Source organism: Colossoma macropomum, unplaced genomic scaffold (genome assembly GCF_904425465.1).
Source record: "Colossoma macropomum unplaced genomic scaffold, Colossoma_macropomum, whole genome shotgun sequence".
NCBI lineage: Eukaryota > Metazoa > Chordata > Actinopteri > Characiformes > Serrasalmidae > Colossoma > Colossoma macropomum.
Window position 1 is genome coordinate 2,924,850 of NW_023494802.1, and position 12,945 is coordinate 2,937,794.

Genomic DNA, 12,945 nt, shown 5'->3' on the forward strand with positions numbered 1-12,945 from the left:
TTGCCTTTACTAAAGAACTTTTGAAGAACCATGTGTAGAGGGATATAAAGCCCCCCAGCACTGGAACTGCATTCTCTGATGTGATCCAGATAATCATTCAGCATCAGTACCTGACCTTACTAATGCCCTTGTGGATGAATGCAATCAAATCCTCACAGCAATGTTCCAACAATTTGGCCAAAGTTCCCCGAAACAAAGATTATTTATTTGCTGTTTAGCCAGAGCTGGCACTTTGCACTTCGTGGGTCAACTGACATTATTTCCATCATAATCATTACACAGACAAGCCGAAAAATAAAAGTAAAAAATCAATAGGTGATCAATTGTTGGAGAAAATATCAGTTCATACCGTTCTCGATCAATATCAATTAAAATCACTTGAGACTTGTAAATCAGCTTAAAGAATTAATTGAAAGGTTTGGCTGACCTGGGACTAGTCAGGCTGAATTATCAAAATATTATATTTCAATTTTAATTTCTGGACGTAAATTATGCACGGTGCTCGAATCGATTCAGCATTCAGTTTTTTTTAGAACTGGTTCAAAAGAGCCAATTTGTTCTTTTCTAAAATTCAAGACTGTTTCTAAAATTTTACAGTGTTATTTTTCTTACGATTTTATTAAAATGAAAGTGAACATACTGTTTTTCGTTTGATTTTATTTATTTATTTATTCATTTATTTTCAGTCTTTTAGCCTGTGTTGACACAAACATTGCGTAGTGCCTGATTTGGTTCTGATCGGATCACGAAAAAAAGAAGCTGTACAAATGACTCGATTCACGATTCGGTTCATCGCTGCTTCTCGTTCACACGTGTGAGTCCGATGGCGTCGCGCATGCGCAGAGCGGTTGGTGGGGATTTCCAGTGTGTTGAAGGTAGGTAAGCGCTGGTGGCGTCTGATGAAAATGTAAAAAATTACAGCGCACAGTCCTGTAAAGGACAAAATACAGGCTTGGGTAATGTTACGGGCGGGTCGAGGCCCCAGCGCCGGTGTTAGAGTGGCGGTGAGTTGGCAGTTTTGAGAGGAAAAACATCTCGGTAGCTGGATAGTTAGCCGGTTAGCTTCGTTAGCTCGGTGGCTAAGGCTAGCTGTCCAGGCTGAGCTGAGCTGGGCGTCTCTGATTCTGAGAGATTTACGGAGCCAGCAGGTTATATTTTTGCGGATTCAACACTTTATGTCCCACAGACATTCATCAGAAGAGAAATGTCGATGCGAGGGTGTATAAGTGAGCAGAGAGCGGTGTTTTAACCTTATAAATGATGATAATAATGCTTTTAACGTTACCAGCAATGCGCATCTTATTACAGTGAGAGCGGAGAGCCTTGCTGTCAACGCAAGCTTCTGCTTGTGTCGTTGATATTTTGGGGTATTTTACTGACCGGCACGTTGTCGTTGTGTCTTGTGGCAAGCTGTATGTTATTTTGGATGTGATATTTATGCCCCCCGCGTTAGGAGTAGATATGCTGTGCTACACGCCAGCTTCTTGTTCGAATTTTCCCGTTCCATCTTAAATAGTGCAGCAGTTACCGTTCTGTCACTATAGCAGTTATATTCTGCCTCAGGCGCCAGAATGTAACTGCTGCACCATTTAAGGTGGAACGGGAAAATTCGAGCAAGAAGCTGGCGAATAGGAAGCTGACTTAAGCTACGAACACCGCGATGGATTTAGGCAGGGAAAGGGCGTGTGTGTGTGCAGGAAAACCGGCTGCATTCAGTTCCAGCTGGCTGGGGCCTCCTTATTTGATAGCAAAATCATGTTAAAATGTTTTGTATCAAATCCTGCAGATTTGCTTGTGCATGCTTCGTCAGGTTTTTATGCCTCAGGCCTGAAATGGGTGTCCTAAGGACTGTGCCAATCACTGCATGGCACCTTTAGTAATCCATGGTGAATAGAAGTGAGAAAAGGGGTCAATGCTCGCCTTTATTCCAAGCTGAGTGAAGTCAGGATGAGGGTGGGCGTGTGCCATCGCACCCTGGTATACAGTGGATGCTGCTAGGGGTTCATGGTGGTATACTGGATCAGCTGGTGGGAGATGCATGCTCAGTAGTACGTGCTGGCTTGTCTGTGTGCCTACTCTGCACTATTAGCTTGGCATTGTGTCCGCAGGCAGGCAAAGCTGCGAAAGGCTGAAGCGAAGTGAAGCCCACGCTGATTACGCTGCAGCCTCTGAGTAAGTTCCAAGGCCCCTTTATCATTATTCAACTGGATTTTTTTGGTTTTCTTTTCAGCTGGCACCGCACAACATGTTGGTCCCCATACACGGCCTCCCCTGCAAAGGCTGACCTTGAACTCGCTGCTGGTGGCGAACCCTGTGAGTAACCTCGTACAAGGTGAAGACTGAGTTTTGCGTTTGTTTTCTGCTCTGCCCACCCCCAACCTTTTCCCTTTGCCTTTCCACTTCTCCTTCCCTTCTTAATCTGCTGCCTTCAGGGCGTTTTGGCTAATGAGGCATCCAGAGATAGCCACCAGAGCAGACATGATCACAAGGCGAAACTGCATCCGAAATTAAACCAAGAGGCGGCTCTCAACCAGGCCACAGCTTTGATATCTCCTCTCCTCTTCTCCTCTGCCAAGTTGTATATTTGGACGATGATTGTGTGATACTGACCCCCGCCCCCAAAACCCATTCTGCTGGTCTGCCTGGCTGTTTGTGGCCAGAGGGCTCCTGAAATGGCCTGAGGGAGATTCTGGGCTGGGGGAATGACCAAAGAGACATTTGCAGCCTAAAGCGGCTCTTTGCCACAAATGGATGCCAAGCTTCGAGAGGACCTGTTCCGGAGGTATGTGGCGTCCCTGGAAAAGCGGCTCGAAGAAGGAGCCGGGGGTGAGATAGGAGGAGGAGGAGGAGGTGGAGGTCAAGGAACCACGAGTGAGGAGGCCCTCATTTCCACGGCAACAGCCCTGCTGGGGGCGTATCAGCCTGACCCTGGGCACCGTTTTCGCATGATCCGCTTCTACGACATTGTGGAGAATTCGCTTCGGACTCTGAGGGGCGCCAACCTGCGCACGCTGGAGACTGCTTTTGCCACACTGGAGACCGTGTGCACCAACCTGCTGCTGTTTCCCTGGAAGAAGGAATTCCGTTGCATTAAGGTGGGATAAGTTACCACTCTTTACATTGTATATATGTATGACTTTGTGTGTAGCTGACTTTGCAGTACCACACTTAGGGTTCGGGAGAGTAAGCAAGAATAGAATGAAGTTGTGTTTTTTTACAGTGAATTTGTTTTAGTATTGTAAACCTGCAAAGGCCTCATATCCTTCACTTTTATATTTTATTTCGCATAACAATATTTGTGTGGTTTTCAGTATAAAAACAGTCCTAATTTATTTTTTCATGGCCAGTTTCCAACCTTTCTTTATACACTTTTTGTGGCCAAAAGTTTGTGGACACCTATACAAACAAAGCTTCTTCCAAAATCAAGAGAATTAAAAAGGGTATTGTTCCCTTTGCTGCAGTAACAGCCTCTACTCGTCTTTGAAGGCTTTACACTAGATGTTGGAATATTTTTGTAAGGATTTGTTTACATTCAACCACAAGAGCACAAACAGTTCTCCAGCACATCCTGAGGTCACTAGATGGAGCTTCATCACTCCTGAAAAAGCAGTTCCACTGCTTCATAGCCCATTGATGGGGGGTTTTGTACCCCTCTAGCTGACGCTTGGCACTGGACCTGATGATCTTAGGCTCATGTGTGGCTGTTCCAGAGCATCCCGTTCTATTGGTCAGTGCAAGCTGTGTGTGCATGGGAACTCTTGCGTTCGCAGTGGGTATACCTTAACGCAGCCGAATTCACAAATAAGAAGGGGTGTCCAGAAACATTTAGACATAGTGTATGTAAATAGCACTGAACACTTTGGGGGAAAATATTTAATTGTGATTTTTCTGACCAACATTTAAATGCAATAATTTTCTATAAATGAATTTCCAGGCTTTGAAAATGACTTGAAAATCCACTTTTTCTGATACGAATCTTGAACGCTGAGTGCATCAGACTATCAGACTACCGGTTAGTTGCGATGGTTGTGACGTCACATACAGAACATGGGTGTTTTGTTGCTTCTGATTGGTTGGGCTTACCTACAGGCAGTTCACGAACTCTGTGTTATTAGGTTCAATTTCCTTATTTAAAATTTAACACAACATTGTTGATAATGTATTCTATAATGACAGCTGCAGCTCTTGCAATTTGAAAATTGAGCTCTTAAAATCCGATTTTGTTATAAAAATGATTACTTTTCGTCTTTAAATGTAAATGAGCTCTGTTCTGATTGGCTCTCCAGTATTGTACGTCCTTCAAGAAGCTTTCAGGCTGAAACACTGCTTATAACTTAAGTGTGTAAGTGCAGGGCTAAACGGCTGAATAGGTGAATGTTTGCCTTGTTTTTCCCTGATGTCACATAAACAGGCTTAGTTTCCATATGTAGACTGAAGAGTAAATGGCATTTTTTTTCGAAACCTTAACAATGTTTACATACTAGTTGAAACCCTTATTTTATAAAAGCTGAGTGAATGGGGTTCTTTAAATGTAAGTCTGTACAGTGCAAATATGAACTCATTACAACTGCAGCAAATCATAATCATTACATTATAGATAAACTGATCAATGTCAGCTTGGTACATGCGGATTATCCTAAAGGCTGATCAGCGTTAACAGAAATTTGATGACCTGTTACATTTATTGGTATTTCTCACTAATCTGGATAAATTAAGTTTACCCAGTATAAAAGTCACTCATCTCTGCTATGTTAGACTTGGTTTTAAGCTTAAAATATCTGGCTGATTGAGAAATTCAGCTTTATCACAATTCAGTCTTTGATAGTGATTTCAGCAAGTCTTACAATGTGTAAATAAGGTCTCAACCAAATCACTAGATGTTTTATTTTGTGCTGTGGGCCTCACAGACGTTTGTGGGTTTTTGGGACAATCAAGATATTGACGTCATACAACAAACATCATTTCTTTAATCAAAGTAATGCAGGTCATTCTTTAATCATGTCACAGTTATGGCTCATTCTGGTTTTAATATACTGCAAGGATTAGGATGTGCAGCAAGATAATCACAGTGTGGTATGTCTGGTATTCCACAGCGTGAATTCTTTTGTATATTGTTGTTTATATATCTGTTGATTAATAGTAGTCTGCGATTGATCTTGGTCTTATACATACATGAAATGGCACATTTTATATTTCATTAAAAATTAATTTGAGTTCTGTTAGTATTTTCCCTAATATGAATGTCTGTGATAGTCCTTTTCTGTTGCTGCCTTTAACCGTGCAATTTCCTTAAGGATGAATAAAATATCTGTTTGTATACATGTAAAGCATAAAGTGCTGACCTCTTCTCTGGCTTCTACAGACCTTCACTGGGCCATATGTGTACCATCTTCAGTCTGCAATTTGCGATGCGGACCTGCGCGCACTGCTTCGCTCCATGGGGTACTCGCGAGACCAGGAGCTGCAGTACATCGTCCGTGAGCACCCTGGTGGTTCTGCACACTTACGACAGCTGGCCTTTGAGCTTCTGTTGGCCCAAGCTGAGTGCCGTCTTCTGGGGGAGGTGGTGGCTTTGTCCAGGGGCACAGCCTCAGAGCTGGAGGCCGTGGAGGTGAGAAGGAACACCAGGGAAGATGCTGCCGGTTGTGCCGACGCCCTCCGCAGGCGGGACAGCCTTACCGGAGACATGACCCGCTTATCGGTGCGTCCTGCCGATATCGAGCGTGCCCATTTGAGGCGGAGTGGCCGCCCGTCTAAGTCTGTGGATGTGACGGATAGTGCGGGGCACTGGCACCAAGCCAGCAAGCCCATTCTTAAGGCATCACTGAGTCTGCGTAAGGAGCCGCTGTTTGTAGACACTGAGGAGGACCTAAAGGATGAAATCATCCGTCCTGGGACTTCGCTTCATCCTGCTGCAGCTCTGCCTTCGCACAGTCCAGTGGCCGACTTCTTCCCCATTCAGTCTCCTCCTTCTGAGCCTTACCCTTACCACCTGTCTTCTCTGGACGAAATCGATCTGTACACCGAACGAGGCCTAGGAGGCCGGCAGACGCCTTCAAGGCCACCGAGCCGTGAAGCGAGGGATGGCTGGGCGATAAAAAGCCATGGGGTGAAGTGCCAGGGCTGTGGATTGGGCTGCCCAACTCTGTCCTCATGCCAGAGATGCGATATGATCCTGTGTCCGTCCTGTCACGCAGTGGAGCCGACACCATGCTGCGGTTTCCAGGACTACCCAAAAACCTCTCGACCTCTGGACGGCTACATGCCCGTGAAGGAGAAGCTCTCTGTCTATTCCAGCTCTGCACACTCTCATACCCACCCCCACCCTCATCCACACCCTCTTCCCCATTCCCACTCTCATTCTCCGCTGCTGGACAAGCCTATGATCAGCACCAAGCTGTTCCCCAGCAAGCCCTTGACCCTGAGCGCCCCCAGCCCCACTGGAGGCGAGCGCCTCAACTCCAGTGGGTCCCGCTGCGGCTTCTGCAACAAGCCAGGGGCTTCTCACACCTGCATAAATTGCTCCAAGGTGTCGTGCGACTCGTGCATGAGCCTGTACGCCAGCGACATGTGCACGCGCAAGAGCCTGCACCACAGTTTCGTGCCCAACCACCAGCTCAACTACAAATCCAGCACCATATCTCACCTGGTATATCGATAGGCATTACCACGCATGCCTGTGGAGGTCGAGTGCGGACTGACTTGACGTTCTCTCTCTCTCTCTCAGATGTTCATATCGACTATCGGAATGCAATCTTCCTCATCGAGCTAAGAGTCATCTCTCCTCCGGTCCATTTTGCTGCCTTGTAGAAATCCAGGCTGTACTCTAAATTTTTGGTTCTTTATTTTTGGTTCTTTATTTTTGGTTGTTTTTCGCCCTCTTTTCTTCTCTGTCTATCGTCCAGTCATGTGATCTTGCAGTTCTTCCCACTCTTTGAACCTGCCTTGACTTTACTATGATTGGAGAGAAAACGAACAAGGCCAAAAAGCTGGAACAAATCTCATCCAGGCTTGACTGATGGAAGTGACTGGAAAATAAAAAATATGCAACGTATAGGACTCTGTCCATGCAGTTGTTGTGCAAAGACCTCTCCCTGGAACTAAATTACCTACAGAGAACGTTTTTGGGCTTGAACAACTGAAAAAAAATACACTGGATTCCAATAGTATATATTTTGAATCATAATTCTATAGATCTGTGAGACTGTTCAAAGGGTGGGGTGGGTTTCTGGGAGGGAGGGCTTTTTTTCAGTGGTGAATTTGCATCAGAAATTGTAGTTACAGTGAAGACACTAGATTGAACATGCAGATGAGAAATACTTTATTGGGTACTCCATTAAGGGTCATTAGGCCGTCCAAAATGCTGCTGTTTCAAGTGGTATAAATCAGGCTGGGATCTTTACACCCTGATTACATTGATTGTGTTATAGTGTAGCTTGTTCTGCAATTGGCTGGCAGTATTCAATGCAGTGCATTCTTTGTTTTTTTATTTTTTTCTGCATAATTAATGGTGATTTTTAAAGTATATCTAGTATATTGCATATTGCAAAGTTGGCTACATTTTTTCTTTGTGAAATGTAAACTAAAATGTTGACGTGTGACAAACCTACACATCTGTTTGCCTTGTTTGACAGTACAGTTGATTCTTGAAGTTAATCTATTTTACATATACTTACATGGTTAACTAGTAACAGATAATAGTATCTTGTTATATGTCTATGTTTTTAAGCTTTAAACTCTGCCATGTGGACATTTCTAATGATGCTTTAGTGGACGCATCTCTTTTTGCTGGATTTGTCCCCACACAGCATATCAGCTTCACTGGGGTGTTGCTATGCATTGACCCAAAACAATGTGATCAGGGTGTAAGACACTGCTAATCATGTTCATTAGGCTAGTTGATGCCAGTCACACATGCACGTCATCGTTTTGTTCGTCCAGCTGTGCAGGTGATTGGTTGCTTGGACTGTTTAGGTTACGTTTACGCCCAACCCAGTTTTCCCACTTCCAAAATTCTGAAGCACAGTCCGCAACTTTGACACATGGTCTATGTAACTGATATTCCGATTATTTTTTTAAACACTGAACAGTTTACTTGCATTAACAGTTGTGAAATGCCATTTTCTTGTTTAACATGCTTGATCAACAATTGGTTTTGAATTAGCGTTCAAGAAGTCAGTTGTTTGTGAGGTTTTATCAAGTGATGGCCAGAGTCCAGTCCATTTCACAAAGCAGGATTTCTCAGCCAAGTCAAAAAGAAACACTACCATTGCTAACAATGAGTAAAAGCAAATATCCATCAGTTATCATTATGTAAATTAAATCATAATAATTGATACATTAATACCTTTGTCATTGTTAGCTATGTTAGCATTAAGGGTGTAATAATTTCAATATTTAAAAAAATATTTGACAACAATGTTTTATAATTTAAACCATAGCATTCAAAATCCTTGAAATAGGGCAGTAAATAACACATCACCATGCTTATGGTGTTTGAGTTCTTAACAATAAATATTTCTGTCTTTCCATGGTCATTCTTCAGTCAGTTCATATAGCAAACAAGCACAGCATGTATCATTTCAACACCTCTCGGCTTCTTTCGATCGTCTTTCATTTAACATCTGGGTGCATCCGATCGGAGTAAAGGGAGAGGGACTTGGGCCACACACCTGCGCTGTAATAACTATTTGTTTTTTTTGTTTTTTGTTTTTTATAAATGTTTGTTAGAGAGCAGACGTGTTTCAAAGTGCAGCCTGAAGACGAAGTAGGAGGGATCTTTCAATTTAGTCCTTTCAACAAAAATCAAACCATCTTGGGAGCCACAACATTTTATGTCCATTTTACCATCTTTGCTGTAAATATGTCTCAGTATGGGCTAATGTACTAGTATAAAAAATATAAATTGAAATACAGACTTCCTTGGCTCTGCCTTAAGCTTTAGCTCAGCTATAGCCGCTTTTCTCGCATCTCCGGCAGGAAATTTTTCCTCAGAAGTAGAATAATTTCTTGTAAAATGTCTCTCAACGCTGGACTTTTTACGAGGCTGAAGTCAGCTACTCATTCGCCAGCTTCTTGTTTGAATTTTCCCATTCCATCTTAAGTGAGCTGCCAGAATGTAACTGCTGCACCATTTAAGGCGGAACGGCAAAATTCGAGCAATAAACAGGCATATGAGAAACTGACTTCAGGTTTGTGACTCTTTAGTGTTTGACAGTTTCTCGCTGCAGATTAAACATATCAGGAAACCAGCTGAGTGCTTGTAAATGCAAATAAGTTCATTCGTCTCCAAATCATCATTGTTTCGTCCTAAATCTTTCTCTTTGCCTTTTCGTTAGCTGCAAGCTCGGTGAGATTGTTGTTGCATTGCTATTATGACCAGCATTCTGCACGCCAACCTTCAGGGGTAAAGGGTGTATTAGCATTTATACATTAACTCCAGCGTTTAAGACCATTTATTATTAAAGTGATCAGCAGAGCTTTATTTTACTGCAAAGGAGAATTATTTTATTTTTACATAAAAATCTAATTCTGCTGTGGAGCCGCAACAGGGCAGTAAAAGAGCAGCATGCAGCTCCGGACTGCAGGTTGCTGACCCCTGTAGTATACAAAGGTTCCTTTTCATTGCTCAGTCAATAGGTGGAATTCTCCTCCTCTAAGCTAAAAGTGAAGCCTGTCCAATTGGAGAAAAGGTAAGCTTACTGAGAAATCCTGCTTTGTGAAACAACCCCCAAGTACAGTTTGGTGAGTTCTGTGATCAATAACAGATCTAATCAAACTGTGCTGAACACAGTTGGACTCAAGTATGTTCTAGCGTAGCTTTTACTCAGAGCTGCTAGATGTTCCCTATATATTTCCACCATACAACACTAATCATGTAAGACTGTAATATAATGCTTTGGAAAGATATCTAAAATTTATAAGGGATGTATTTATTCTTCTATCAAGATTATGACTAAGATGCCATACGCACACCTTCATTTACAACAGTGTACATTTGAGACATCTTCGAGCAAACTTGTTTACCAGCTGAATTTGCATCCTACAATGAGCCTCCCTGCTTTGTGTGAGAAAATAGACGTTTAGCAGCTTCACAAAGCAAGGGCTAAAGAACTCGTCAGGGAAATGGACACAACCAGACACAATCTAAATGATCTGAAAGCTGGTTCCAGGTGAATAAGGGCACATTTTACCAGGACTGTATCGTATGTATCAGTGCTGTGTGTAAATGTTAGGGCTATGATGATATATATGGGTGCAATGACTTAACGTGATATTAAAATGATGAAGGATTATATTGTTAGATGATGCTTTCAAATTCTTGTTTGGTATTATTATGTACAGATCTTTGGGAAAATAACAGTCTTCGTTCATTTTAACATGCAGAACTTCCATGGATGCGGAACTAAACCACTGTTGAAGCTTGCACAAAGCGTTTAATACTGTGACTGGTTTCCACAACTGTTCTCATAGCCCTAGGAAGTGTTTGTACATGCAGATGACCAAGGAACCCAGGTATATATGTTCGAATGAGATTGACAAGCACAGCTACCATAGTCATCTAAGAATATTTCTAAGGGTTTAACCCTATTACATACAGTCATTTATTTCATCTTGTGTGTAGAGAGTCATGTGTGCTTCTCCTTCTCTGAAATAGTAAACAAATACTTGGGTGTGGTTTTCTGGACGCAGATTTAGCATAAAAAAAAGATTTTCCAGCATCCCTGCTCAATCTCCGCTTACAGTATATACTCCCAATATATACTAAACACTAACTCTAATTAGTATTTGAGTATATAGAATGTAATATATTCACAAGTGCTGAAGGTGTAGTTATTTTCAATGTACTCAAATCCAGCATAGATGTTGTTTAAGTTTTGTGTTGATTGTCCAACTATTTATTGTGCAAACTAGCTGGACTTCTGCTTGTGATCAGAGAGTTTAGTGCGTTTTGTCATTTAACCTGCCCAAGAACCGCCTCTTTTCAAAACGGGACTACAACCAAAACAAGCTGATGGGAAACAAATGTGTTGGCAATCTCACAAGAATATCCCACCCAAAAGCTACGTTTTTGAAGAAAACTCTCTGAAAGGCTTGAAGAACAGCTGCTTGTTTCCCATCGGCCTAATTAAACAAGCTGCACAGAAATGCTTTGCACATAGCTGGTCAAAATGCAACAGGCAAAATCCTAATATTTGTAGCCAGCTTAACGTGCTGAGACTTTGCATTCTGTAAAGTGCTAGCAAGCCAGCTAACAAAATCAAGCTGAAATTTACATGTAAGGTTAGTAAATAAAGCAGTGTTCCTCTATGGGAGCGTCTTTGCCAATCCAATGAAGTATGATAGATAGGTAATGAAAAATAAAATTAAACTAATAATGAAATTTGGTTTAAATTCAACGTAGGTCATGGTTAAATATGATGTACATTGTCACACCACTTTCCATGTTTTTGCCAAATTCTTACACTACTAAGATTAGTTCAAAGATTAGTACATTGTATAGCAGGGCTGGCAGACAAAGACCTCTGAATTGGCCTGGCAGAAAATTATCCCATCCCTTCTGCCTATTTCTCTGATGATAAAGAAAAAAAATACAGGTTATTTTAATTTTTTCTCTTAAAAAGTACTTTTTGAAGTGCTTTTATTGCAGCATAACATAGTATAATGTTGTCATACCTATCTTCTTAATTTATTTTTTGGTCCTCTGCCCACTTGAAACGTTGCGTTTTGGCCCCCTAAGACAAAATATCCAGGCACCGATGCCTTACAGCAGGGCTGCAGTCTTGTCTGCAGAGGGCTGGTGTGGCTGCAGGTTTTCACTCCAACAAACTAGGAGGTCACCTGATGAAATGTTTAAAGACTAAGACCAATTGATATAACAAGTAGAATCAGGGATGCTTAAGCTTGTTTGGAGTGAAAACCTGCAGCCCCACTGGCCCTTTGCGACACCCCTGCCTTACAGTGTTAGCGTTTAGTATACATTTAGCTCACAAATGTTAGTCTGCGTCCAGAAAACTGCTTTGAGATACAGCGGCAACTGATTGAGGGATGCTAGTTGCGCTCGCAGGTGTGTTGTTTCAGAGCGACTGCAGTGAGGTTGGACAAGCTTTATAGAAAATCTCATTTGACCTAATGAGAAACTGCAGTGCATAAATTTTGTTACTAACATCAAATGGCATTTGTTTTATGAGTGTGAAAAGTTGTACTGTTGGGATAGAGCACAATTATTTTGTTGTCATATTTGACCTACTATATTTTGATTGCGACAACATAAGCCACTGAGCTGGACTAGCATTTTAAACTGGAAACTCAACTCAGCGACTAAGTAAGCAGAGGAAGAGTTTGTTCATCAGATGTGCATTCTTGGATAGGATATGAATGGTTGTTTATCAGCCATCAGTACTGGTTTTTGAAATAAATTAAGCATTAATATGGGCTAATTGTACATGTTTAAAAGTAACTACCATTTCCGTTTATTATAATTGTACAGTGTTGTTTGACTACTTCACATCAATGGACTGTTTTCTTCGTTCCTCCGCTATAGTGGAAATATTGTTGAAGGTACAACTTGACCAGTTCATGCTGCTTTGAAAATTTTAATATGTCCGGCTTCATTGTTCCACTTCGAACAGAGTTCAAGTGGTACTTTGTGGTGGGGAAACTTGTTCATCCAATAAAACTAAGAGACTAATTAAGCTGCAGCATGAACAGTATGAGATTTTTACCAGTGTTCTGTAAAGCTTGTCCAACTTAGCAACAGTAGCTACAAAAGAATGCATTTGAGGGCAGAGCCTGGATAACTCAATTGGTCCATAGGCCATAATGACAATGTAATTAACCAATGCTTAGTGCCATGTACCCAGCAGGTCTACAGCCACTGTCCATTCAGTCCCTCCGTATATTTGAGCATTAACTGAGCCACTGAAAATTGACCTCTCAGAGATT

General features: G+C 41.9%; 1 protein-coding gene across 2 annotated transcripts; it reads left to right on the forward strand.

Moving 5' to 3' along the window:
• The first annotated feature begins 809 nt into the window (after positions 1-809).
• On the forward strand, positions 810-10,303 carry spata2 (spermatogenesis associated 2). 2 transcript variants are annotated; one of them, XM_036591388.1, is made up of 4 exons: positions 810-875; positions 2,231-2,332; positions 2,433-3,095; positions 5,363-10,303. In XM_036591388.1, the coding sequence occupies exons 3-4, from the start codon at positions 2,748-2,750 to the stop codon at positions 6,659-6,661; spliced, it is 1,647 nt and encodes a 548-aa protein (XP_036447281.1). In that variant the 5' UTR covers positions 810-875; positions 2,231-2,332; positions 2,433-2,747; the 3' UTR covers positions 6,662-10,303. The 2 variants fall into 2 exon arrangements, with proteins under 2 accessions (XP_036447281.1, XP_036447282.1); XM_036591389.1 differs by having other exon boundaries at positions 842-875; positions 2,231-2,313.
• Positions 10,304-12,945: the final 2,642 nt, after the last annotated feature.